This window comes from Malaclemys terrapin, chromosome 1 (assembly GCF_027887155.1).
Source record: "Malaclemys terrapin pileata isolate rMalTer1 chromosome 1, rMalTer1.hap1, whole genome shotgun sequence".
Lineage (NCBI taxonomy): Eukaryota > Metazoa > Chordata > Testudines > Emydidae > Malaclemys > Malaclemys terrapin.
In genome coordinates, this window is record NC_071505.1 from 312,786,921 (window position 1) to 312,813,618 (window position 26,698).

Sequence of the window (26,698 nt, forward strand, 5' to 3'; positions counted from 1 at the left end):
GTTTCACATGGGGCAGGACATTTGCCTACCGGTGTTTTTTCCTAAACCCCATACGGACCCTCACCACCGCAGCCTACATACCCTGGATGTCCGGAGGGCGTTGGCTTTTTACCTGGAACGGACCAGGCCATTCCGCAGAACACCCCAGCTGTTCATTGCTATTGCGGAACGTATGAAAGGCTTGCCTATCTCGACACAGCGCTTGTCGGCATGGATTGTGCATTGTATACGCACTTGTTATGAGCTCGCCAATGTTCCGGCCCCGGAGATCCAGGCCCACTCGACTAGAACCCAAGCGTCCTCAACGGCCTTCTTGGCGCAGGTCCCTATCCAGGAGATCTGTAAGGCAGCCACCTGGTCGACCATGCATACGTTCACAGCCCACTACGCGATCCATCATCAGACCAGAGAGGACGCGATGGTCGGTCGGGCTGTGCTACAGTCAGTTGTACCTTGACTCCTACCCACCTCCAATGGTAAGCTTGGGAATCACCTAATGTGTAATGGACGTGAACAATCACTCGAAGAAGAAAGAACGGTTACTTACCTTCTGTAACTGTTGTTCTTCGAGATGTGTTGTTCACGTCCATTACACTTCCCACCCTCCTTCCCCTCTGTCGGAGTCTCCAGCAAGAAGGAACCGGAGTGGTCGGGTCGGCAGGGATATATATACCCTGGAGCGGGGCGCCGCTCTGGCGGGAAGGAGGGGGCCCCACCGGCCCGACGGGAGCCGCTAAGGGAAAAAGTTTCCGACGTCCATGCACGCGGCGCGCGTACACCTAATGTGTAATGGACGTGAACAACACACCTCGAAGAACAACAGTTACAGAAGGTAAGTAACCGTTCTTTCCTTCCTAAGTGGAGCACTTTGCATTTGTCTTTGTTAAACTTCATCCTGTTTAACTCAGACCATTTCTCCAATTTGTCCAGATCATTTTGAATTATGACCCTGTCCTCCAAAGCAGTTGCAATCCCTCCCAGTTTGGTATCATCCGCAAACTTAATAAGTGTACTTTCTATGCCAATATCTAAGTCGTTGATGAAGATATTGATCCAGTAGAACTCCCCAATCCTTGTTGACGATATCCTTTATTCTCTATTTTGTATTTGGTTTTTCCTTTTTAAGTGTAGTACTCTGCACTTGTCTATTGAATTTCATCTTGTTGAATTCAAACCAATCCTCCCAATGTATCAACATAATTATGAATTCTAATTTTGTTCTCTAAAGTGCTTATAACCCCTTCCAGCTTGGTGTCATTTACAAATTTTATAAGCATACTCTTCACTGTCATGGGCAGCATGTGATCCCCCGTTTAGGGAGACAAGCCCCTGGTCCCACCCTGCTGGAGCACTACCCTGAGTCCCAGCCCACAGCCTGGCCTTTCCCAACTGCCCTGTCCTGGCCCAGCTGCCCAAGCACCAGCTAGCCCAGCCAGCCCGAGTCCTAGGCCACCGGCCTGTCCCAGCCACCCTGAGCTTCCTGCCAACCCTACCCTACCAGCTTTGGGGGAGAGGCTGAGTGAGGGTGGGAAAAGTGGGACACAGGAGCAGGCCCTCAGGGCAGAGCCTGGGCAGGGCCACAGCCTGGCTATTTGGTTTAGCCTCCCCTGGACTACTATGCCTTGTGCCCATGGCTACAGCTTCCCCCAGCTGCTGAACAGGTTGCCAACTGTCTAATCACACAAACCTGAACACCCTTGCACTGCCCCAAGGCCACACCCTTGCACTGCCCCAAGGCCACACCCCTACCCTGCCCCTTTTCTAAGATGCTGCCTCCTGCTCACTCCACCCCCCCCTCCATCACCTGCTCTTGCACCCTCACCCCTCACACACACTTTCACTGGGCGGTGGCAGGGGGTTGGGGTGTGGGCTCTGGGCTGGGCCTGAGAGGTTTGGAGTGTGGGAGGGAGCTCTGGGTTGAGCCTGGAGCAGGGGTTGGGTTGCAGGTTCTGAGAGGGAATTTGGGTGTGGGAGGGGGCTCAGGGATGAGAGTGTAGGGTGTGGGTTCTGGGAAGGAGTTTGGGTACAGGAGGGCACGCAAGGCTGGGGCAGGTGGTTAGGGCGGGGGCTCTAGCCAGGCAGCATTTACCTCAGGTGGCTCCTGGGAAGCGGCCGGCATACCCAGCTCCTAGGCAGCCAGGTGACTCTGTGTACTGCCCCCGCAGCTCCCCCATTGGCTGTGGTTCCCGGCCAATGGGAGCTGTGGAGTTGGTGCTCAGGGCAGGGTGCAGAGACCCCCTGAGCCTAGGAGCCAGATGTGCCAGTCACTTCCGGGAGCCATGCAGAGCTAGGGCAGGTAGCGAGGAATCTGCCTTAGCCCCTCTTTGCCGCTGGACTTTTAGTGACCTAAAATCTCCTGGTTTGGCTTCAGTAGCCTCCGGGAGATCAAACCCGATTCTGGGAGACTCCTGGCCAATCTGGGAGGGTTGGCAACCCTACCTGTCAGAGAAGGAAATTAGATGGGTTTGGCATAATTTGTCCCTCTGTTGGCTATTACTTTTATGACCTTATTATCCTCCAGGTTTTAATAAACTGTTTAATAATTTGTATTTTACCGTGTATTTGGGGGGGTTTTGAAGTTAGGCTGGCCTATAATTCACTCCAGAGCTTCCTTTTGCCCTGTTCTGAAGACAAGTACCCTGACAGCACTGTGAGACCAACCTTTAGCAGGGAGGATTTAAGTAAAAGCCCGAGAACAAGAGAAAGCGACTCAAAAAGGCCCAAAGTCAAAACTAAAACAATCCAACCCCTGGGGTTGCAGGTGGGGCCAGGCAGGCAGGGCTGCCGCAGGAGCAGACCCCTGGTCCAGCACGGACAGCAGGATGCGCCGGGCTGGAGCAGTGGCTGCAGCGGGGCCGTCGTCCCCTTCCACCCGGGGCGCGTAGGCCCTGGCCAAGGCAGCGTGCGGGGCTGACGGTGCCCTGGGCCGAGCACCGCCCCCCAGGGCTGCAGTTACTGAGCCAGGCCGGCGCGCGGCCCCGCACGAGGCTCAGGGAACAGGCCGCGTGCGACGGGAGCGTCGGGCTCTCAGCCACAGGGCGGGCCCGCCCACTGTGACGTACCCAGGGGGCGGGAGCGATGGGTCGCCAGACTCACCAGAACCGGGCGCAGCCGGCATCGCGTGCGCGCCCCCGCTGGCAGGGTCGTGCACGTACAGCGGGAGTGCGCCTGGTCGCTCGCGTAGGTCTCAGTCTCTAGTGTCGGGGTGTCGGGCCCGCGCCCGGAGCGAGCAGTGTCCGCGGTGAGTGAAGTGATGAGGCCGCTTCGCCTTGGGGCCGGGGGTGAATGGGATGAAGGCTCCAGGGACAGGAGTGTGGGGTGTGGTTGGGCGGGCGGAGCATTGGGGTCGGGTTCGGAGGGGTGGTTTTTGGGGGGAGCATTAGGGTCAGGTTGGGGGAGGGGGAGCATTGGGGTTGGGTTCGGAGGGGTGGGTTTTGGGGGTAGCATTGGGGTCGGGTTGGGGAGGGGGTGGGTTTTGGGGGGAGCTTTGGGGTTGGGTTGGGGGAAGGGGGAGCATTGGGGTTGGGTTTGGAGGGATGGGTTTTGGGGGGAGCATTGGGGTTGGGTTGGGGGGAGGGGTGGTTTTGGTGGAGGTGTTGAGTTGCAGGGGGGAGCGTTGGAGTTCTGTTGTGTTAATTTTGATGGATTATATGGGCCTAAAACGTTAACGTGACCCAGTCACCGTCCAGCATCAAACTCGGTGTTAAAGAAGGTTCAGAGTTCGGTATACAGACCTCAGGCTGTTTAATACCAGGGCAATTGGCAAACACATTATAAATCCTCTTTAAGTTTTCAATAAAGGTACAGGAAATGAAGGGGGGGAAACAATTCAGCATTTGAAATGTAAAGTATTTAAATAAGGCTTTCTTTTTAACAACATCCTTTGTTCACTTTTGTGTAACCCTGGCTGAGAACTATTGATCTGCAATGATGTCACTTTTATCCTTATTCTGATCTGGGCTTCAGAATGATTTGCTCTAGATAGAATTGGTCAAATTCAGAACCAATAGCAAGAGTATAAATTAATGGCGATATCCTATCTCCTAGAACTGGAAGGGACCTCAAAAGGTCATCCAGTCCAGCCCCCTGCCTTCACTAGCAGGACCAAGTACTGATTTTGCCCCAGATCCCTAAGTGGCCCCCTCAAGGATTGAGCTCACAACCCTGGGTTTAGTAGGCCAATGGTCAAACCACTGAGCTATCCCTTCCCCCTGCATTATATTAGTAGTAATTTTATAGGTGTTTATGCTAGGCAATTTAACAGACTACTAAGAACAAAATTAGTCTTAAAAAGACGTATTTGTGTTGGGTAGCTTGACTGCAGAATTTTCTGCTTGTGTGAAAGCAGTGAACCAGGCGTCTTTACACTCTAAAGCACAGGGTTTAGCCTTTAGGCCCTGTAAAACTGAATCAATTTTTTTTTTTTTTTTTTTATGGGGTGGAGAAGAGGACATAAAAAAGCCAGTTTTTGGAACCCATTTTTTGAACTTATTTCTACATTCAAATTGATAATAAATATGTCCCCTTTCTGCCAAACCAGTCTGAAAACCAAATTAACTACTACATGATATTCTGAAAAGGCCTGTGTGTGTTCGGTCAGGGCTCTCATCTATAGAGACAAACACTTCCATTGAGTCTGTGGAGTGACAGACTAAACATTCCCAATGAGCACTGTTCAGTTGACCATCTCACAGTTGAGGATTAATGAACATTCCATGTTAAATATAACCTCTTAGCAAGTGGTCAGATGGCACGTGCAATCTTAGCAAATCAAGTTTAGAATGCATGTTTTGATCAGAGTGCTGCAAAGAGAGAGAGAAGCCTGGGCAAAGAATTGTGGGAGGTGAACATAGTTGTAACTAGGATATTGAGAATTAAGGGTGGGAAAAGAAAAGGGTAGATCTTTATATTTAAAAACATCTATATTTATGGCTAATTATCATAAAGAATTATACAATTTGTAGGGCTGTCAAGCGATTAAAAATTAATCGTGTGATTAATTGCACTGTTTAAATAAATGGTATTCTGTTATTGTTTAATATTTTGGATGTTTTCTACATTTTCAAATAAATTGATTTCAGTTATAACAATGCAAAGTGTACAGTGCTCACTTTATATGTATTTTTTATTACAAATATTTGCACTGTAAAAACAAAAGAAATAGTATTTTATTATTCACCTAATAGAAGTATTGTAGTGCAATCTCTTTATCATGACAGTTGAATTTACAAATGTAGAATTATGTAAAAAAACCAAACTGCATTCAAAAATAAAACAATATAAAACTTTAGAGCCTACAAGTCCATTCAGTCCTATTTTTTGTTCAGCTAGTCGCTCAGACAGACAAGTTTGTTTACGTTTGCAGGTGATAATGCTGTCCGCTTCTTGTTCACAATGTCACCTGAAAGTGAGAAACAGGTGTTCTCGTGGCACTGTTGTAACTGGCGTCGCAAGATATTTATGTGCCAGATGCACTAAAGATTCATATATCCCTTCATGCTTCAACCACCATTCCAGAGGACATGCGTCCATGCTGATGACAATGCAAAGCAATGTGGACCGACACATGTTCATTTTCATCATCTGAGTCAGATGCCACCAGCAGAAGGTTGATTTTCTTTTTTGGTGGTTTGGGTTCTGTAATTTCTGCATCGGAGTGTTGCTTTTTTAAGACTTCTGAAACCATGCTCCACACCTTGTCCCTCTCAGATTTTGGAAGGCACTTCAGATTCTTAAATCTTGGATTGAGTGCTGTAGCTATCTTTAGAAATCTCACATTGTTACTTTCTTTGCGTTTTGTGAAATCTTCAGTGACAGTGTTCTTAAAATGAACAACCTATGCTGTGTCATCATCTAAGACTGCTATAACATTTAATATATGGCAGAATGCAGGTAAAACAGAGCAGGGGACATACAATTCTTCCCCAACCAGTTCAGTCACAAATGTAATTAACTTTTTTTTTTTTTTTTATGAGTGTCATCAGCATGGAAGCATGTCCTCTGGAACGGTGGCCGAAGCATGAAGGTGCATATGAATATTTAGCATATCTGGCATGTAAATACCTTGCAATGCGAGCTACAAAAGTGCCATGCAAATGCCTGTTCTCACTTTCTGGTGACATTGTAAATAAGAAGAGGGCAGCACTATCTCCCTTAAATGTAAACAAACTTGTTTGTGTTAGCAATTGGCTGAACAAGAAGTAGGACTGAGTGGATTTGTAGGCGCTGAAGTTTTGCATTGTTTTGTTTCTGAGTGCAGTTATATAACAAAAAAAATCTACATTTGTAAGCTACACTTTCATGATAAAGAGATTGCACTACAGTATTTGTATGAGGTGAATAGAAAAATACTATTTCTTTTATTGTTTTTACAGTGCAAATATTTGTAATAAAAATAATATAAAGTGAACAGTGTACACTTTGTATTCTGTATGAGGTGAATTGAAAAATACTATTGTTTTTACAGTGCAAATATTTGTAATACAAATAATATAAAGTGAACAGTGTACACTTCGTATTCTGTGTTGTAATTGAAATCAATATATTTGAAAATGTAGAAAAGCAATCAAAAATATTTAATAAATTTCAATTGGTATTCTATTGTTTAACAATGCAATTAAAATTGCGGTTAATCACGATTAATTTTTTTGAGTTAATCACATGAGTTAACTGCGATTAATTGACAGCCCTAATTTTTAGATACTATAATAATAAAAGATAGTTTCCATTGATGCTTATGCACAACTTCCATGAACAGTCATTTCTACATGGAGAAGAGGCTATATTCCTCAATTTACAGTCTTGTATTACATTCAGATTACATATACTATTGTGTTCTTTAATAGTAAATATTAGTATTTCATTATTTTGTTGAATCCTTCGATCAGAAATAGGTGAAACACATTTGTTGAAAGAATAAACTTCTTTATCACTTCTTCCTAGTAATTATCAGGTGTCTAATGATTTCTATTTGACCTATTACTCCACCAGGTGGCACTATTTCCAGTGAGAGAATGATTGTATTTAACTTTCACAAAAAAATAGTATGGTTCTTCCAACAAATTCATAGAGTTTAAGGACAGAAGGGACCACTAAATCATCAAGTGTGACCTTCTGTATATCACATGCCATAAAACTTCATCCAGTTACCCCTGCACGTGTTTGAGTAATGCATAACTTGTGTTTGGCTAAAGCGTAACTTCCAGAAAGGCAACCAGTTTTGATTTGAAGACATCAAGAAATGGAGAATCCACCACTTCCCTCCATACCCTGTTCATCACAATTACACAATCTTCCGCTTTCAGCAAGGGCTGTCCTTGTAAACCTACCTGCTTACCATGTTGTGTGAATAATATCTATAAAGTGTTACAGAAGAGACACTGAGCACATCTATGAAGGAAGAGACTTGTCCACTCAGTATAGCATTCGGCAGAGAAAAGAAGAACGTAAACAGATTTGCAAGAGATTACCTACAAACAGAAGTATCAGTGGCCAAGGAGTTCCACTTTGAACCTGCCAGTTTATTCAACCATGTTTTAGTATGAAACATCATCATATATGTTTAAAATAATTCTTTGACACAAAAATAAAAATGCATCTCAGGTTTTAAGATTTTCAGCCAAAGAATCCAATCCAATCCAAAATGGGCATTAAGGTATTGGGGAATTGTATATCTTTTGGAGTAGGCACAACGGTGCTATCTATATAAAGTAAAGAAATAATATTTGAATACACATACTGCTTACAGAGCACCAAAGTACAGCGGTATGTTTCTCTCAGGTTGTTTTGGTTGGATAGACATTTATTAAGCATATTAATGCTTACTGCTTAATTAACCTGTGTCCCAGACAACTACAACTTGGCCAGTCATGCTTCCAAATATTAAGAAGAGAAAGACAGGTTCTGCAGCACACAGCAGGATCTCTTTCTTTCTCACATCATTACTCTCAGCATTTCCAACAAGGTACCAAGTTTGCTGCATTTTGTCCAAGGGAAGCATGGCAGTGTTATGAATGTTTGTATTACCTAAACACCACCATTTCTAAAAATAATGGTGGGGAAGGTGTAACAAATGCCTTTTAGTTATGCAGAGGGTAAGGACTGGAGTTAAAGGAAGCGGTACAAGATGAGGTAACTCGGTTGAAGGATTCAGATGTCATTTATAAAAATGCCAGAACTTCTCAATTGATGTACAGTGTGCCTGTTCATCCAGCTGTGACCCCCATTCATATTTGTAAATATACAAATTTCTAGTCATGCAGTGACATTTGGGATGGATGTCTTCATGAGCCTCCCGTCTGCTTTGTTTTGGCTTATGGAGGACTCTCCAGCATTTAGGGACATCTTTGTATAATGTGATATTAGAGTGAGGTGAGGGCAATATTGATCCTAGGACACATGTTTATTTCTTGATGACTCCGGAGCATCACTTATCAAACTGACGGCTGTGCAGTTTTGTGCTTAGTTTGTTAACATCGAAGTGGCCAGTAGTACTTCCAAAGAGTTTGTTGACATTTTCATTTTATACTTAGGGCCTTTTATTTTACTTGCTCTGTTTAATGGGGTTAAATGCTACCATTCTGATTTAGTGGCATTTTACACTCAGATTTCGCTGCTGGAAATGACTACACAAGGTGTAGGGCAACAGAGTCAGGCCCTAAATTTGTAAAGGGCTTATAATTAATAAATTCAATTTATACATTTTAATACACTTTTTATTGAAAAGGATATTTAAAAATAAATCTACATAATATGATCATTTTACAATATGTTCTTAATAATAGTTTGTAGCATTATCTCTGTACTGGATGGCTGCTTTCTGCAGTTAGCTTGTTAACACTGAAAGAAATCCCATGTAATGTAGTATGTTAAGTGACTGAATTTTCATTATGAAAATGATAAACACAGATGAGAGTCTGCTTTCCCCGCCCCCTTTCACTCCTGGTAATGCAGATCTTTCGTGTCAGTTATTATTCCTGCAGGCAATTGATCATTTTCCGCCTGATTAATAACCATGAGCCTGTTCCAACAAGTTAACAGGAGAACATGCTTTATATTGGTGAGCTGACCATATGAAATGTGTTCTAGTTCTTGCTAATTATTTAGCACTAATTGCATCACACTTTTTAGGTGGAAAGGCAGGATCAGAATTCTACAGGACTTGAAAAGTACGCAAAAGGCCTAATTAGTTAGAGGCTGATAGTAAAAAAAAAAATGGTGAGTGGTCCTGGAAGAATAACACACCAGTAAGATCAGTCAGCCCTCAGCTGTAAAGAAAGGGAATGGTTCTGGGACTCTGCCCTGGACTGGGCTTGGAGACAAACTATTTCATATCTGCCTCTGGCTGGTAGGTATTTGATACACTTAAATATTACCCATCCAATCCAACCTCCATTTTACACTGCAAGAGAGAATGTGCTTTATTTTGTTGGCTCCTGGCTTCAGGACGTTTAGTTTTCTGGTTAGTAGGTGTTTCACTGTTTGTCGTTTTATCTCAAATGAGCTGGTCTTTACTAAATGCTATTGTCATTGAGAAAAGCTGAGTTTAAACACTTCTTAATATCTAGAGAATGGGTGATGATGATGATGACGACGACATCCCTCAGCTTTCATCCCATACGCTGGGTGCCCTGCAGGAGTTCTATATAGATCAGCGACAGAGAGAGGGCACAAAGATCTCCCAAGGGTTTAAACAGTATTCCGTTGGCTCAATAGAGGAGGACTGGGTAAGAAACTAAACTTCAGAGTCTGCAATTCAATTACTTGTAGTGCCCAGTTACAGAGGAGCAGAAATGTGAGGCTTCTTTTGGGAAGTGAAGAGGAAGGGGGAATGAAAAAGGGCATTTTCAAGAGTGGGGGACTCTAATGATGCTGCTTCCACACTATAAAAGTCAAAGTCTCCTTGACTTGTTATTGAAGCTGGATGTGGTGTTTTTTTGTTTGCTTGTTTGTTTTATCTGGCACTAATTGAAATTGACGTGGGGGGTGGGGGGAGGGGAGGGAGAAAAGATGCCAAGACAAGTAGCTGCCCTCTCTAGAAATTTTAGTTCCAGACTGGGAGGGTGGAGGAAGTACAGATTTTTCCTTTGGTGCGTGTGTGAAAGAGATGCAATTGCGACATTGTAATAATGTGGAAATAGCACACTCTTCCCTCTCTTCTCCCATCATGCCTCTCTGTTTTTTACCTACCTTACTTGGACAGGTGACTTGTCCCTTCTTACCTGTAACTGATGATTCTGGCCATGAGGTTTTCTGGCTCTCCTTTTCCTGTTCCCCGCCCTCCCCCCCCCCTTTTTTTTTTCTGATTGCTGTCATCCCTGACTTTCTCCTTCCTACCCTCTGCTATCTCATTTTTCCTTTTCTTCACTGCTACCACTTTCTTGACTTTTCCCATCTCTCCACTCTGGCTATCTCCTTGCCTTTCACAATCCTGAGCTGGTATAAACTGTTCCCAACCTCAAAATAAATGAATGACTTCTTAATAACACAATTTTAAACTACTTAAAGACTGGGAGTTAAAATATCTGCACGCTGCAGGTAAACAATATATTTGGATTTGGATTCAGCATTGGTAACAGGGAAGAGGTACTAAATAAAGGAATGATCTAAATAGTCTGGTATAGCTTGGTTTTGTTGAAATAGTAATAAATTTTTATAAAACTCTGGCAACATGTAAGTGTGAAGTAGCTACTATTTATCGGCTTGAAATACTAGTTTATAGAGGAAATAACAAAACTGTCAGTAAAGAAATCCCTTTTCCAGCTCAGTTAGTAAGAGTTGTTCAGATGTGCAGGATTGCAATTTATGATACAAAAAAGTTGTTGTGGATTTTGGTTTTCCTTGAATGGGGCTGATATTGGTTAACAAAAAGTGTCATATACTGCCCAGTCAGAAAGACTGATGCTGTCAGTAATTGTTTGTGCATGATTTTCCCCAGCAGTTGAGCCAGTTTTGGTATGATGATGAAACTGCATTGTGCCTGGCTAATGAAGCTGTTCTGGCAGCTGGAAGAGGTGGCAGGTAGGTTTTCTTAATTATTTTATAAATTAAACATTTTGTGCTTCTTCTTACTTAAAATGTTCTAGGTAGGCTACTTTCAATCATGTTTCTCTAGATAGTACAGAAAAATCAGAATTTTGGTAGTAAGAAGTAGAAATCCAGATTAGACAAACACTTGTCAGGGATGGTCTAGATAATACTTAGTCCTGCCGTGAGTGCAGGGGACTGGACTAGATGATCTCTCAAGGTCCCTTCCAGTTCTATGATTAGCAGTCACTTCATGGTTAGACCACAGGACTGGGAGTTGGAAGGCTTGGATTTTAATCCTGCCTGTGACTGATTCCCTATGTGGCTCTGAGCAACTCATTAACCAGCCTAGTTGATCACACTTACCATATCTACCTCATGGAGTGTTTTGCAGCTTAATATTTGTAAAGTGCTTTATGGTCCTTGACAAGTTTCAGAGTAACAGCCGTGTTAGTCTGTATCCGCAAAAAGAAGAACAGGAGTACTTGTGGCACCTTAGAGACTAACAAATTTATTAGAGCATAAGCTTTCGTGGACTACAGCCCACTTCTTCGGATGCATATAGAATGGAACATATAATGAGGAGATATATATACACACATACAGAGAGCATAAACAGGTGGGAGTTGTCTTACTAACTCTGAGAGGCCAATTAATTAAGAGAAAAAAAAAAAAATCTTTTGAAGTGATAATCAAGCTAGCCGAGTACAGACAGTGTGATAAGAAGTGTGAGAGTACTTACAAGGGGAGATAGTCAACGTTTGTAATGGCTCAGCCATTCCCAGTCCTTATTCAAACCGGAGTTGATTGTGTCTAGTTTGCATATCAATTCTAGCTCTGCAGTCTCTCTTTGGAGTCTGTTTTTGAAGTTTTTCTGTTGTAATATAGCCACCCGCAGGTCTGTCACTGAATGACCAGACAGGTTAAAGTGTTCTCCCACTGGTTTTTGAGTAGAATTGATATGCAAACTAGACACAATCAACTCCGGTTTGAATAAGGACTGGGAATGGCTGAGCCATTACAAACGTTGACTATCTCCCCTTGTAAGTACTCTCACACTTCTTATCACACTGTCTGTACTCGGCTAGCTTGATTATCACTTCAAAAGATTTTTTTTTTTTCTCTTAATTAATTGGCCTCTCAGAGTTAGTAAGACAACTCCCACCTGTTTATGCTCTCTGTATGTGTGTATATATATCTCCTCATTATATGTTCCATTCTATATGCATCCGAAGAAGTGGGCTGTAGTCCACGAAAGCTTATGCTCTAATAAATTTGTTAGTCTCTAAGGTGCCACAAGTACTCCTGTTCTTCTTTTTATGGTCCTTGAGTAGAGGTGCTGTACAAATGTTTCTTTCATTTTATTAATAACTAACAACACCACACCAGTCAGCATGTCCGTTATTTTAAACTTCTGCTCTTAGGATAGGTATACATTACTGCTTGAGTCGATCTAACTTGCGTCACGTAGGGGTGTGAAAAAGATACCCCCATGAGCAACGCAAGTTACAGCGACCTAAGCACTGTCCACACTGGCGCTGTATCAGCAGGAGATGCTCTCCTACCTACATAGCTTCCGCCTCTCACGGAGGTGAATTAATTATGGCGACAGGAGAGGTCTCTCCCCTCAGCATAGAGTGTCTTCACCAGACATGCCACAGAGGTGCAGCTGCACTGATGTAGTGTTCCTAGTGTAAACCTGCCCTTAGGCATGTTTGTAGGGAGAGAGACTGGAAGCTTCACTCCGGATTGCTTTCTTCACACAATAAAAACCACAGACTAGAGTCCTTTTTTATGTTTTGTTTTGGGGTTGTTTGTTTTTATTTTTTAAATTATGACTTAGTTTCCCCCTTTCTTATCCCCCCCTGTCCATTAAAATAACATAACAGGAAATTTTTTTTTTTCCCAAAAATTCGTCTTTGAAAAAAATTATTTTGAACTTTATTATTAAAATTTCAATTCTGTTTGCATATTGCTATAAAACAAGCTTTGCTCAGTAAGTAGTGCTTAAGTACCCAGTGCAGCAAGGTACTAAAGCATACATTTAAGCATATTGCTGAATCAGGGCCTAAAAACCTACCGTATATACTCGTTCATAAGTCGAATATTTTTGGTTTGGTAAAAAAGTGATGCATCAGAGCGGGTGTATAAATGGGTCTACACCAAAATTTGATTATTTTAAACTCTATGGAATAATTGAATTGAATATCTAATACATTGTCATTTTGTTTACTTGGAGTGTCTGCAGGCATGGAGCCCCTCAGCTCCGTGTGGCCGCGGTTCGCTGTTCCCAGCCAATGGAAGCTGCGGGAAGTGGCGCCGCTTCCCGCAGCTCCCATTGGCTGGGAACAGCAAACCGCGGCCACTGGGAGCTGAGGGGCTCCGTGCCTGTGAACGCTCCAGGTAAACAAAAAGCCAAAGTTTTCCAACCCCTGAAATATAGGGTCGGCTTATGAAAGGGTCATACAGTTTTTGCTATTTTTGCCTACGCATTTTGGGGGGTCAGCTTATAAACGAATGGGCTAATGAACGAGTATATACGGTAATATATTTATAATATATTAAACCTATATTAATTATTGTAATTACATTTGTTTTGAGAATGTGTATGTGCTTATCTGTCTGCTGAGTGCTGGTGCTACAAGCAGCCATACCATTGATTATCTATGCTGCTAGTACTCTATTATCATTAGCATGATGTAGTTCATTAATAACCTTCATAACTATCTGCATGTAAATCCTGTCATTTTTAATACAAAGAGGTAGGCCTTGATCCCTGCTGGGGGACAACAGATTCTGCTCAAATGAATGCATCATTATGGCTTTTATACTTAGAGGCTTGTTGTGGTTGATTGGTTTGTTCAATGCAAAATTATAGTGAATGTATTAAAAGCAGAAATCCAAGTGAAAGCAAAAGGTTATAACTTAAAAGTGAGGTCCAATTCAAAACCCAGGATCCAAGTACCTCAGAACTTTTGGGGCTTCGAAGAGAGGTCAAAATCCAGATCTAATTTTGCAAATAGACCTGACTTTGGGGTGTTAGAAATCTAAATCTTATGGTCTGCGCCCAATTCTAATATAATCTTTGTCTGTTAAAAAGAAGGTTCTGAATTATTTCTTGTTCTTTTCAGGATAGCGTGTGTTAGTGCTCCAAGTGTTTACCAGAAACTGAAAGAACAGGATGGCAAAGATTTTTCAGTGTGTATACTGGAATATGACAAAAGATTTTCTGTATATGGAGAGGAATTTATCTTTTATGATTACAACAACCCATTGAATTTACCTGGAAATCTCATACCACACAGTTTTGACATAGTATTAGCGGATCCACCCTATCTGTCTGAGGAGTGTCTCAGAAAAACAGCAGAGACAATCAAATACTTAACAAAAGGAAAGATTCTGCTCTGTACAGGTACAGCATCTGTGTTTTTTGAGAGAGGGAAAAATATACTCAATGTTGTTGCTCTAAATATTTTTATTATCTATTTTGGTGATGTTCCAGTGGAACCCAGGCAGGGGTCCAACAGAACCCTGTCTGCCAGGCAGGCTTACTTCCGGCTTGCCTGCCGAGCTCCTGCCTGCCAGGCCGCCCTGCAGTCAGGGACTCCAGAGTCTTCAGGGTCCCTGGCTGTGGGACAGCCCACCAGGCAGACTGGCCTGGAGCAGGGCTCCATTCCCTTTCATGGAGAACTTCAAAAATTCTGGGTTTTGTTCTGAATCAGAACTAACAAGTACTGTTACTATGCTGTAGGTTCTTTAACTGTTCACGTATGTTCCCTAACATTTTAACTGCCCCGAGGGCTGAGATTTTAAACAGTGGCAGAATCCTTCTACGTTACCTTTAGCGATAAATGGGTCTACCAATACACTTGTGCTCCTCGATGAAACGGAATTGCCTTTCTTAGTACAGCTCTAGTTGTATCCTAATTAGGACAAAATGCATTGTTTTTAGGAAATCCGGACCACTGAGCTGTACAGTTTTATAGCCTGTGTATGCCTAATGCCCCTCGTACACATAGGGAATGTGTATTCAATGCCTGGGAATCCCTATATATTTCTGGAGCTGAACACCATTGAGAGTCTGTTCTGTTTATAGAGAGCGATTTGTCTAGTGCTTAGAGCAGCAGTTCTCAAAGTGTGGGTCAGGACCACAAAGTGGTGACTCCGTTTTAATGGGGTCGCCAGACCTGGCTTAGATTCGTTGGGGTCCGGGGATGAAGCCTGAGCCCCACCGCTCAGGGCCAAAGCCCAAGGACTTCAGCCCTGCGTGGAGGGGCTCAGGTTACAGGCCCCCTGCGTTGGGTTGATGCCCTTGTGCTTTGGCTTTTCCTCTCCCCTCCCCCCGCCTGGGGCAATGGCCCCTTCACCCAGAGCAGCGGGCTAAGGCTTTGGTCCCCCCTCATGGGGTCATGTAACAATTGTTGTCAGAAGAGAGTCACGGTGCAGTGCAATGAAGTTTGAGAAACCCTGGCTTAGAGCAAAAAACTGAAACTTGGGACTCTTGAGTTTTCTTCCCACTTATGCCACTGACTGCTGTGTGAAGTTGAGCACACACTCGAGCTCTGTGCCTCAGGTTAGCTAACTGTTAATACCCCTGTGAAGTAGGTATTGTTTTTTATGAGCTTATTTGTTGTTTGTAAACTGCTTTGAGATCATCTAAGAGAAGAATAGTGTTGTTCTAATTAACTAAGAATTCTCTGACAGGAACACACACTGTAATTAAGGGGGTTGTTTAAGTTTAGTTACACTAACATGAATACCACTTTCAAGGGTGATTTTTTTTTAAACAAATAGTTTTAAATTTATTTGAACTCATTGAAAATAAGTGAAAAATGCTGCTGCCTTTAGGAATTTGCAAGTTCCTAAATTCTGCAGCTGCTGGCTGAGGTTTAAGCTGCCACATAGCTCTTCCCTGAGTTTTTTTAAGAAGGTTGTACTTGAAAAGTAAAGGTTGGGAGCCTCTGCTCTAGTGTGTTACTTCCCTCGAGCAACTCTGGTTTTGAACTGGGTAGCTTTAAATATGACACTCTGGAGCTACTCACTCATCAAATGGCAGCAGTGTGTGAAATTTGAGTCTGTCTCATTTGGCTCTTGATCTACAGTCGAGCACGTTCAAGGGAGAACAATCAACCCCAGGGGAAGGGGATAGCCGAGAAAGCACCTAAAACCATTCTCCGACCTTTTCCCTCCTTTCTCTCCTTCCTTTTCCCTCCCTTGGGACTCCAACCCGCTCTGTGGCCCAAGAGTGCTTGATGTCACAGAGCTTTACAGAGGATTGTAGAAGGGAAGTAAAAATAGGGGGATGCTGGAGGGACAATTTAAAGAAAAAAGCATAGAATGTGCTGTTACCTTTCTTTGTCATCAAATCCTATTTTTTTTTCTGCTTCAGGTGCAGTCATGGAGGAGCAGGCAGCGAAGCATCTTGGTGTGAAGATGTGCAATTTTACTCCAAAACATACACGAAACTTAGCCAATGAATTTCGATGTTATGTGAATTATGATTCTGGACTAGACTGTGATTCTAGCTGTTCAGAGTGTACATAAAATAAGCGAAACAGTCTATCAATCAAGTCCATTTATTCCTTCTTTCAGTGATGTCTGCAATCCTCATTGCTTTGTTAAAGGTGTTGCTCCAGGTAATGGTTTCTGGGCTAGCTTTAGACATCTAAATATGACCAACTCTGTAATCTGTTAAATCTGCCAACATTTACAACTGATTTCTTTTGTTACCCTACTTAGGGCTTGTCTTCACATACAGCGAGAGCTCCTGAGGCACAGTTGCACCAATGCAGCTGTAGCGCTTTAGTGAAGGTGCTTCGATGCTGACAGGGGAGCTTCTCCCATCAACATAGCACTGTCTACAGGGTTAGGTTAGTATAACTACATCACTCAGGGATGTGGAATTTTTCACACCCCTGAGCAACATAGTTATACCAATATAGGTCTGTAGTGTAAACCTGGCCCTAAGTAGATGAATGGGGACTGGTTGGTTCAGATGACTTGGTAATGGGAGCTTTTCTATTCTAAGTCACCAGTTAGACCTGATCGGTGGCCTTTCCCATATGAGGGCTGTTCCATGGGTGCAATGAAGGGGGGCGGGGTCCAGGTGGCCTGGTCCAGCTGCCCCTCCCGCCCGGCCATAGATTAATGCTACTACAAATTTCCAGTCCCAGTCTCTCCAATTGGAGGGTGGGGAGAGGTTCAAGCCAATTCTGGTCTCTTTGTGGGGGAAGGGAGAGATCCCGAGCTGTCCAGGAGGGGGGTTTCCTGAACGTGGCTCCCTGCTTCCCAGAACCCCAGGCCACTATCTCCTCATGCTTCCTCCTCCTCCTCCACTTTTGCTTCCAGGCTCACTCCAGAAGGAGAGATGACAGCTCAGTGAGGGCATGCACAACAGCGCGACAGGGAACCTTACGCATGCCCACACACACAGGGCTGGATGAATGCATTGGCAAACCAGGCACATGCCACATTTGTTGGAGGGGGGTGATGTCCCAAAATGTTTTGGTTTTGTGTTTGTTTAACCATGCAGATTCGCACACAAACTGAAGGAACTTCACTCACTTGAGGAAGTGGTCATGTGCCCTGGCACACACAGTCACATTCGCAGTGTCACTCAAATTTTACTCAACTGCCCCTCTGTCATTATGAGGGGTGGCCAGGCCATATTTCAGTGGGGTTACGACCCCATGTGCCAGGCCACAGCACCACTCACTCAAGTGAGTGAAATTCTTTCAGTTTAGACACAAATCCTAGAATCCTAGAATATTAGGGTTTGAAGAGACCTCAGGAGGTCATCTAGTCCAAGCCCCTGCTCAAAGCAGGACCAACCCCAACTAAATCATCCCAGCCAGGGCTTTGTCAAGCCGGGCCTTAAAAACCTCTAAGGATGGAGCATCAGTGGAGGAGTGGGCAGAGACAGGCCTCGCACACAGCTGAGATTCACTTTCTCCTTGGTTCTGTTGGGAATAGCAAAGGACAGCACTGGGTAAAGAAATCGCTTCCTTCTCAAACAGCAGTAAGTGAACAGGCTGGGATGGGAACTTACTGCAGTAATATGTATGGGATAAAACACCACAGAAGTGTATTTTTTCCCTTCCCATTTATCAGCTGTTTGTTACTCACATTAGAAGGTAGGGACCCAGAAGTGTGTGTTTGCCTAGGGCCAGTGATGGTTAATTCGGCCCTGCCTCTCAGAATGCAATGCATGCATAAAGCGGGGTCCCACTGACAAAGAAATTGTGAACATAGCACATGTATAGTGAGCTCTGCTTCTTGGCAGGTAATCTGGGTCGCCTTCTTAGGAGAATTCTGGTTGTGCCTCATAGCTGTTCAATGGGCTTGATGGAACGAGTTTGTGGACGCAGTCCAGTTTCTGATCCACAGGTGTCTGTCTCACAGGAAATCACCATCACAATTTGTACTAATTAGTCTCAGCAGCCACCCCAACTAGGCACAAAGACTGATTAATTTTTTTTTTCACCCCTAGATATGGTCCCTCCAGAACAGGGGTGAGAGCTGTCTGCACTGTACTTGTTGTGTTTGGTCCCCCTGGTTTTCAACCTGGCACCTTTCACAAGCAATAACTATTTGAGTGGAGGGGAAATAGTGATGTCATTGATATATTGTTAAAAGCAGAGAGAGGCCTCTTCAGAAGCAGAACTAGCTAAGGTTTATCAATTACTTTACACCTAACCAGTAATGGGCATAAGTGAAAAGGGATTAATTTGGAATTTGCAGCTGTTACTTTTTAAGGAAATCATTTCATTTTGACATAACACATGCCTGTCAGCTATTGATTCACAGTTTTAAAATTTGTAGTTATTTTTCAACTTTTCTGAATAGTTAAAACAAATCCACACTTTCTTTTATTAGCAAGATGTGTAAATTTTCATTATTGCTTCCCACCTTGTAAGCTGCTCTATGATGAACATCTGCTATTCTGGGGAAAAATAAAAAAAAAAGTTTTATTAACTAGTAAACAATTCTCTGCAGAAATGAAGTGCATACATTTGGAATGTTCTGTATTAGATTTTTTTTAAAGAGCCCATTTTGGGTTCTTAAGTCAGGCGTATTACTGTTCCAGAGGAACTGTAAACCTGACATTTTAGTGGGAAAAAAAACTAAAATACTTATTTCCCCATTAGGAGGAGCTTGACCTTCATTAAAAATTCTACACAAATGAGGCAATAGCATTTTTGTTTACTGCGGAACCAACCAATATTCACTTTACTGCTTCATACTGTGTTCATATGTTTTCAGTTTGAGCTAGTGTAATAGCTGGACATAAGTTATCTATGCACTGCACTAATGCTCACAGTGCACCCTGGGGTGTTAAATCACACATAGCAACTAATCTGGGTAAAGAGATCTGCCAAAACGCTGGCATTATGATTTTTAAAATCAAGGTGAAGACCATTTATAGGGTGAGTCAAGTGTGTAGCTTCAAGAACTTGCTGCTCTATTTCCAAAGTCCCGTTTTTTAAATTTTTGCTTCTTATTCCACAAACACGTGCACCTTAGAGATTTTTTAGAGGTAGTTGGAACTTATAAAGTTACTGAGGCATAATGGAACCTATTGATAAACTTGTACCATGAAATAGATGTAACGTTTTATATTTGTGGAATTTGGCTGTATTTTCAAAAGTTAAAACAGATAGTAATTAAAAACATTTCTCTTTTAGAATACCAGACATTTTTGGTAATCTGGGAAACTTGAAAAGACAATTTTATCTAGCTCTTTGGCTACACTTATGTGGTGGTCTTCACCCCAAAGCACTCAATAATTTTATAAGCTATATATGTACATATCTTCCTGCATTCACATTATATATAGGGATTATATTTAAAAAACTACAGTAAAAGAAATGCTAAGATTGAATCAAGCACTCAAAAGTTAGAAAATGTCAGAATTAAAGTTGCCTGGGCAAACTTAATTCAGCCCACTTGTACATGGGTATGCATATGATAGTCTTCAATTACATTATCACATACTTCCTTTTTTCACAGAACCCCGGCCTCATTCACACACTTTATATATTTTTGCAATATGTGAGCATTTGGTATATGCCAGATAGAAACTAAAAGGCACATATTGAAGGAGAGTGCTGCATGATGTTAAGTTTGAGCTGAGCTCCTGTGCTACTCCTCAAAGCAGTTATCTTCCCCCTTTGTGACAGAGGGACAACATTATTGAGCCCAGCTACGTTCTTTGAATAATATTATTGTAACACTTTTTCCTTTGTAGGTACAGTAGTTCTTCCTATATCAAATGATAGCTCTAGGGTATCTAAATTGGATATTTTTACAACAGTGGTACAAGTGTAAACTAATACTGTAGTAAATTGCCACTTTGCACTCTATCAGCATTAATGCTCTTGTAAAAAGATATAGTATGTATATACCAAACCTCAATCTTTAGCTATTCTTATGTTACAATGGTAATACAGCAAAACACAGAATGTCCACTAAGTTCTTGCAATGTATTGGGGACAACTTCTTGTTTCAGAAGGTGGAGGAAGTAACCAGGAGGACAGCTATTTTGAGTCTGACCAACAGGGAGGAATTGGTTGCATGTCTGAAGATGGAAGGCAATTTGGGTGAAAGTGGTCATGAAAATATAGATTTCATGGTTCTAAGGGAAAGGAAGGCGTGAAAGCAGCAGAATAAGGAGAATGGACTTTAAAAAAGCAAACTTTAACAAACTCAGAGCACTGGCAGGGAAGAAAATCTAAGAAAGGAGTTCAAGAGAGCTGGTAGTTTCTCAAGGTGACTATTAAATGCACAATTGCCAACTATTGTGATTCTCAGGAAAGATAGGAAGAATAGTAAGAGACCAATATGGCTCCATCACAAGCGCTTTACTTATCTCTCCAGGTGTGGGGGCTTCTCTGGAGACGTTATAAGCTGAGTGAATTTGCTTAAGCACCCACTGCTCTTCTCCTATTTACCCTTTCCATTAAATTCATTCAATTCCACAATACACACACACAATTGCATTTTTAATGCAATGTACCCAAAATGTATTGAATGTATTCAATAAGGTTTAATTTAATTCAGGATATTGTCTCTCACATGGAGTACAAAAAAATAGCATAAGCAGGTAGGGACAAAATCAGAAAGGCTAAGGCACAAAAAAGGGTTAAAAAAAGAACTAGATAAGTTCATGGAGGACAGGTCCATCAATGGCTACTGCAGGGATGGTGTCCCTCACCTCTGTTTGCCAGAAGCTGGGAATGGACGACGGGATGGTTCACTTGATGATTACCTGTTCTGTTCATTCACTTTGGGGCACTTGGCATTGGCCACTGTCGGAAGACAGGATACTGGGCTAGATGGACCTTTGGTCTGACCCAGGATGGCCGTTCTTATGCTCTTACAAAATGAGTTACGCCTAGCAAGGGACATAAAAGGCGACAAGAAGAGGTTCTTTAAATGTATTAGGAATAAGAGAATGATGAACTTAACTGTAGGCCCTCTATTTAGTGGGGAAGGAGAGCTAATAACTGATGATGTCAAGAAGGCTGAGGTGTTTAAACCTACAGTAAAACCTGTCGTAGCAACCACCTCTGAAGAGAGACCACCTGTCACGAGAGACTATTTACAGAGGCCACAGAACTTTTTCCCTATAATTTAACTGTGAAGAAACGGAAGAGCAGCCACCTGTCATCTGTGACCAGTGACTACATTTTCTTTCTCCCTTCAGAGGTGGGTGCCCAGCCAGCCGCCACCACTCTCCGCTCTGCCTTCAGAGCTGGGCAGCTGGAGAGCAGCGGCTGCTGCCCTTACTTCTGCACTGTTGCTGGCAGCGGCGCTACCATCAGAACTGGGTGCCCAGCCAACAGCTACTGCTCTCCACTCTGCCTTCAGTCTGTGTATGAATCAGAACTGGAAGTTGAACTTGAACAAACAAGAACTTGAAAGGAAGATGTGAACGTGTGGAAACGAAAGGTGTACTGTAAGTTACAGTTTAAAGCTAAAAGAAGTCAACATGGAAGCAAAAAAGAAAAAATGCAAATGCAAAGTGTTTCTTACACTAGAGCAACATGTTAAAGCAATATCACAACTAGAAGCTGGTACCAGTGGCCGTTAAATTGCCAGACAGTTTGGAGTTGGAAAAACATAAATCCAAAATCTGTTACGACGGGAGGCAGAAATCCTCGCTGATTATGAGTCAAATGCAAATTCTTCAAAGAAAATTAAATGTGCCAAAACTGGAAATGAAGAAGTCAAATTTGTATGTATAGTTGGGATTTTTTCCCCCAATGTGCATTAGCTACATGTACGATGGCCACTGTCTGCTTCTCCAGCACTGCGTGTAAATCTGTCTAGATGTCTTGGGAGACCTGCACCCTTTACACACAGCAGGTAATTCACCACATGGTTCTCCTGGTCATCACAAACCCAACTATATATTTCTAATAACTGAATCCTCCATACTATTACCTGTCTCTTCCTAATAACTGAGTTCCTGCCCCTGGAGGGTATTCTCAGCGCGAGAGGATACCACAATGACAGCTGGAAGGAGGGTCCCAAGTAAATGATCATTCCCTCTACTCTCGTTTGATGTTCTCCTTCCCAAAGCCTTTCATCTACCTGAATAGCACAGAGGCTGTCAGAGTACGGGGGGACAGTTCTACTGTGTCCCAGAAAGTCTTGTCTATGTACTTCTCTGTCTGCCTTAGCTCCTCCGGTTCCGCCACTGTGGTCTCAAGAGCCTGATTTGGTCTCTGAGAGCCATGAGCTGTTTGTACCAAATGTGCACACACATGCCACCTGCCCACAAGGCTGGTGATCATACATGCTGCATTCAGTGCAATAAACTGGATAGCCCAGCCCCCTCTCTGCTGCTGGACTTCTGCCTGCATTATTTTTACTTTTGCAACTTTTTGTTTAGTTTCTTTGGCAGGTGTTTATTGGCCTAAGTTTAAAAATATGTTTATTAGGTGTATCTGGCTTTCACGCTCCCTCTCTAAGCTCCCATGTTTGTGCTCCTGTTCGCTATCTCCTCTGGTTGCTTAGGAACTGGCTTTTTAAACCCCTGTTCTCTCTGAGTAGTCCTGCCCCCTTGTCAAGGGACCCTAAATGGATCAGGAAACAAAGGATGGTAGACTAGAGCCTCATTAGGAAGCTCTCAGCCTTGCCTAGCAGGCTGCTAGGCTCAGCACACAGCCCCCCAAACAGACTGAGGCCTGGTCTACACTACGACTTTAATTCGGATTTATCAGCTTTAATTCGAATTTACCCTGCAACCGTCCACACAACGACGCTATTTATTTCGATGTAAAGGGCCCTTTACATCGATTTCTGTACTCCACCCCGACGAGCGGAGTAGCACCAAAATCGATTTTAACATTTCGAATTAGGGATAGTGTGGCCGCAATTCGATGGTATTGGCCTCCGGGAGCTATCCCACAGTGCATCATTGTGACCGCTCTGGACAGCAATCTAAACTCGGATGCACTGGCCAGGTAGACAGGAAAAGCCCCGCGAACATTTGAATTTCATTTCCTGTTTGCCCAGCGTGGAGAGCACAGGTGACCACAGATAGCTCATCAGCACAGGTAACCATGCAGGCTGATAATCGAAAAAGAGCACCAGCATGGACCGTATGGGAGGTACTGGATCTGATCGCTGTATGGGGAGAGGATTCAGTGCTTGCAGAACTTCGTTCTAAAAGACGAAATGCCAAAACTTTTGAAAAAATCTCCAAGGGCATGATGGAGAGAGGCCACAATAGGGACTCAGATCAGTGCCGCGTGAAAGTCAAGGAGCTCAGACAAGACTATCAAAAAACAAAGGAGGCAAACGGTCGCTCCGGGTCAGAGCCGCGGACATGCCGCTTCTACGCCGAACTGCATGCAATTCTAGGGGGGGCTGCCACCACTACCCCACCTGTGATCGTGGATTCCGGGTCGGGGATAGTCTCATCAGCTACACCTGAGGATTCTGCCGATGGGGGAGAGGAGGAGGAGGAGGAGGATGAGCTTGCAGAGAGCACACAGCACTCCGTTCTCCCCAACAGCCAGGATCTTTTTCTCACCCTGACTGAAGTACCCTCCCAACCCTCCCAAGCCAGTACCCAAGACCCTGACCCCATGGAAGGGACCTCAGGTGAGTTTACCTTTTAAAATATAAAACTTGTTTTAAAAGCAAACGGTTTTTAATGATTACTTTGCCCTGAGGACTTGGGATGCATTCGCGGTCAGTTCAGCTACTGGAAAAGTCTGTTAACGTGTCTGGGGATGGAGCGGAAATCCTCCAGGGACATCTCCATGAAGCTCTCCTGGAGGTACTCCAAAAGCCTTGCCACAAGGTTTCTGGGCAGTGCAGCCTTATTCCATCCTCCATGGTAGGACACTTGACCACGCCATGCTTGCAGCAAGTAATCTGGTATCATTGCCTGACAAAGCCTGGCAGCGTACGGTCCCGGTGTTTGCTGGCATTCAAGCAACATCCGTTCTTTATCTTGTTGTGTAATCCTCAGGAGAGTGATATCACTCATGGTAACCTGGTTGAAATACGGGAACTTAATTAAGGGGACAGAGGTGGCCGTTCCACTGGGCTGTTTGCCTGTGGCGGAAAATAAATCCTTCCCGCAGTTAGCCAAGCGCAGATGGGAAATTGGCCCTGAGCTTTTCGCGTTTGGCTAGCAGGGATCTTCCCTGTTACCAGCCACGCGGTGGGGGGAGGGGTACCGTGATCATCCCAGAGAATTCATGGCGGGAGGGGGGCGGCGGCGGGGGGGGGTGGGGTGGTTAGTTTGGTTCCTGCAGGGATCTTCCCTGATACCAGCCACGCGGTGGGGGGAGGGGTACAGCGATCATCCCAGAGAATTCATGGCGGGAAGGGTGGGGTGGGGTGGTTAGTTTGTTTTCTGCTGCTGAATGTTAACAGAAAAACCGCAGCACTCTACAGGCTATGCTTGGTATGTGGGAAAGGAGGGCACAGAAGCTGTAAGACAATGGCTTACCATGGCCGCATGCAAGCCGAATTCTGTTGCCCAGACCTGTGATCTCTAGCAGCAAAGCCACAGGCACTCAGCATTAAGAGGCAAAATGCGACCTTGCACAGAAATCACATGTGCTATGTAATGTGAATAGTGTTGGTCACCGTGAAAGAGTATAAGCATTGTTCTGCAAAATGTATCTTTTTAAACAATTCTCTCTTTTTTCCCCTCCCTACAGCAGCTGCAAATTCATCAAGCCTTCCTCCTCCATCCCGAAGGCTATCACAGATAAGGCGTCGTAAGAAGAGAACGCGAGACGAGATGTTTTCTGAAATTATGGAATCCAGCCGCAGTGACAGAGCTCATCTGAATGAGTGGAAGGAAACGGTTTCAAAGTATAGAAAAGAAGCCAGTGAACGTGAGGACAGGAGGGACCAACGTGAGGACAGGAGGGACCAACGTGAGGAGAGGAGAGACGCTCGAGATGAGAGGTGGCGGCAGGAAGATCAGAGGAGGCAGGATGCAACGCTGGGGCTGCTGTGTGAGCAAACAGACATGCTCCGGCGTCTGGTGGAGCTTCAGGAACGGCTGCAGGAAAACAGACTGCCGCTACAGCCCCTGTTCCACCCTCCCCCCTCCCCATGTTCCGTATCCTCCTCACCCAGACGTGTAAGAATGCGGGGGGGAAGGCTCCGTACACCTTCCCATTCCACCCCAGTAGACAGCCCAAGCAAAAGGCTGTCATTTTTTTTAACCTTTTTTTAGTGGCCTTTTCCTTCCCACCGATCCTCCTCCCAAATCCCACCCGGGTTCCCTCCCTCTTTTTCTAATCTATTAATAAAGAATAAATGATTTTTAAATGATAGTGACTTTATTTGGTTTGAAAGAAAGCTGGGGGAAGGGGGAGGGTGGGTTCCTTACAGAAAATGAGTCAATAAAGGGGGCAGGTTTTCATGAAGGAGAAACAAACAGATATTTCACACTGTAGCCTGGCCAGTCATGAAACTGGTTTTCAAAGCTTCTCTGATGCACAGCGCTTCATGGTGTGATCTTCTAATCGCCCTGGTGTCTGGCTGCGCGTAATCAGCAGCCAGGCGATTTTCCTCAGCCTCCCACCCCACCATAAAGGTCTCCCCCTTACTTTCACAGAGATTGTGGAGCACGCAGCAAGCAGAAATAACAATGGGGAGATTTCTTTGGCTGAGGTCAGAGCGAGTCAATAATGATCGCCAGCGACCTTTTAAACGGCCAAATGCACATTCTACCACCATTCTGCACTTGCTTAGCCTGTAGTTAAACAGCTCCTGACTCCTGTCCAGGCTGCCTGTGTATGGCTTCATGAGCCATGGCATTAAGGGGTAGGCTGGGTCCCCAAGAATAACTATTGGCATTTCTACATCCCCAACGGTTATTTTCTGGTCCGGAAAGTAAGTCCCTTGCTGCAGCCCTTTAAACAGAGTAGTGTTCCTGAAGACGCGAGCGTCATGAACCCTTCCCGCCCAGCCCGCGTTGATGTTCGTGAAACGTCCCTTGTGATCCACAAGTGCTTGCAGCACCATTGAAAAGTACCCCTTGTGGTTTATGTACTCGGTGGCTTGGTGCTCCGGTGCCAAGATAGGGATATGGGTTCCGTCTATCGCCCCACCACAGTTAGGGAATCCCATTGCAGCAAAACCATCCACTATGGCCTGCACATTTCCCAGAGTCACTAACTTTCGTAGCAGC

General features: G+C 44.0%; 2 protein-coding genes across 3 annotated transcripts; both read left to right on the forward strand.

Annotated features, from left to right (window-relative positions):
* The first annotated feature begins 3,116 nt into the window (after positions 1 to 3,116).
* Positions 3,117 to 16,585, forward strand: EEF1AKMT1 (EEF1A lysine methyltransferase 1). Of its 2 annotated transcripts, none has more exons than XM_054015474.1 (5): positions 3,117 to 3,241; positions 9,567 to 9,725; positions 10,940 to 11,019; positions 14,157 to 14,437; positions 16,415 to 16,585. In XM_054015474.1, the coding sequence occupies exons 2-5, from the start codon at positions 9,570 to 9,572 to the stop codon at positions 16,567 to 16,569; spliced, it is 672 nt and encodes a 223-aa protein (XP_053871449.1). In that variant the 5' UTR covers positions 3,117 to 3,241; positions 9,567 to 9,569; the 3' UTR covers positions 16,570 to 16,585. The 2 variants fall into 2 exon arrangements, with proteins under 2 accessions (XP_053871449.1, XP_053871448.1); XM_054015473.1 differs by having other exon boundaries at positions 3,120 to 3,241; positions 10,937 to 11,019.
* Positions 16,586 to 21,732: 5,147 nt separating this feature from the next.
* Positions 21,733 to 25,838, forward strand: LOC128829944 (SRRM2 protein homolog rsr-2-like). Its single transcript, XM_054015472.1, has 2 exons — positions 21,733 to 24,138; positions 25,212 to 25,838. The coding sequence occupies exons 1-2, from the start codon at positions 23,595 to 23,597 to the stop codon at positions 25,736 to 25,738; spliced, it is 1,071 nt and encodes a 356-aa protein (XP_053871447.1). The 5' UTR covers positions 21,733 to 23,594; the 3' UTR covers positions 25,739 to 25,838.
* The last annotated feature ends 860 nt before the right edge of the window (positions 25,839 to 26,698 follow it).

Bases quoted from the DNA above. Each gene is read 5' to 3' on its own strand.
- LOC128829944 (XM_054015472.1), top strand. From the start codon at position 23,595: ATGCAGGCTGATAATCGAAAAAGAGCACCAGCATGGACCGTATGGGAG. The intron at 24,139-25,211 runs GTGAGTTTACCT...CCCTCCCTACAG, and splicing joins CCCCATGGAAGGGACCTCAG to CAGCTGCAAATTCATCAAGC.
- EEF1AKMT1 (XM_054015473.1), top strand. From the start codon at position 9,570: ATGGGTGATGATGATGATGACGACGACATCCCTCAGCTTTCATCCCAT. The intron at 11,020-14,156 runs GTAGGTTTTCTT...TGTTCTTTTCAG, and splicing joins GCAGCTGGAAGAGGTGGCAG to GATAGCGTGTGTTAGTGCTC. The intron at 14,438-16,414 runs GTACAGCATCTG...TTTCTGCTTCAG, and splicing joins AAAGATTCTGCTCTGTACAG to GTGCAGTCATGGAGGAGCAG.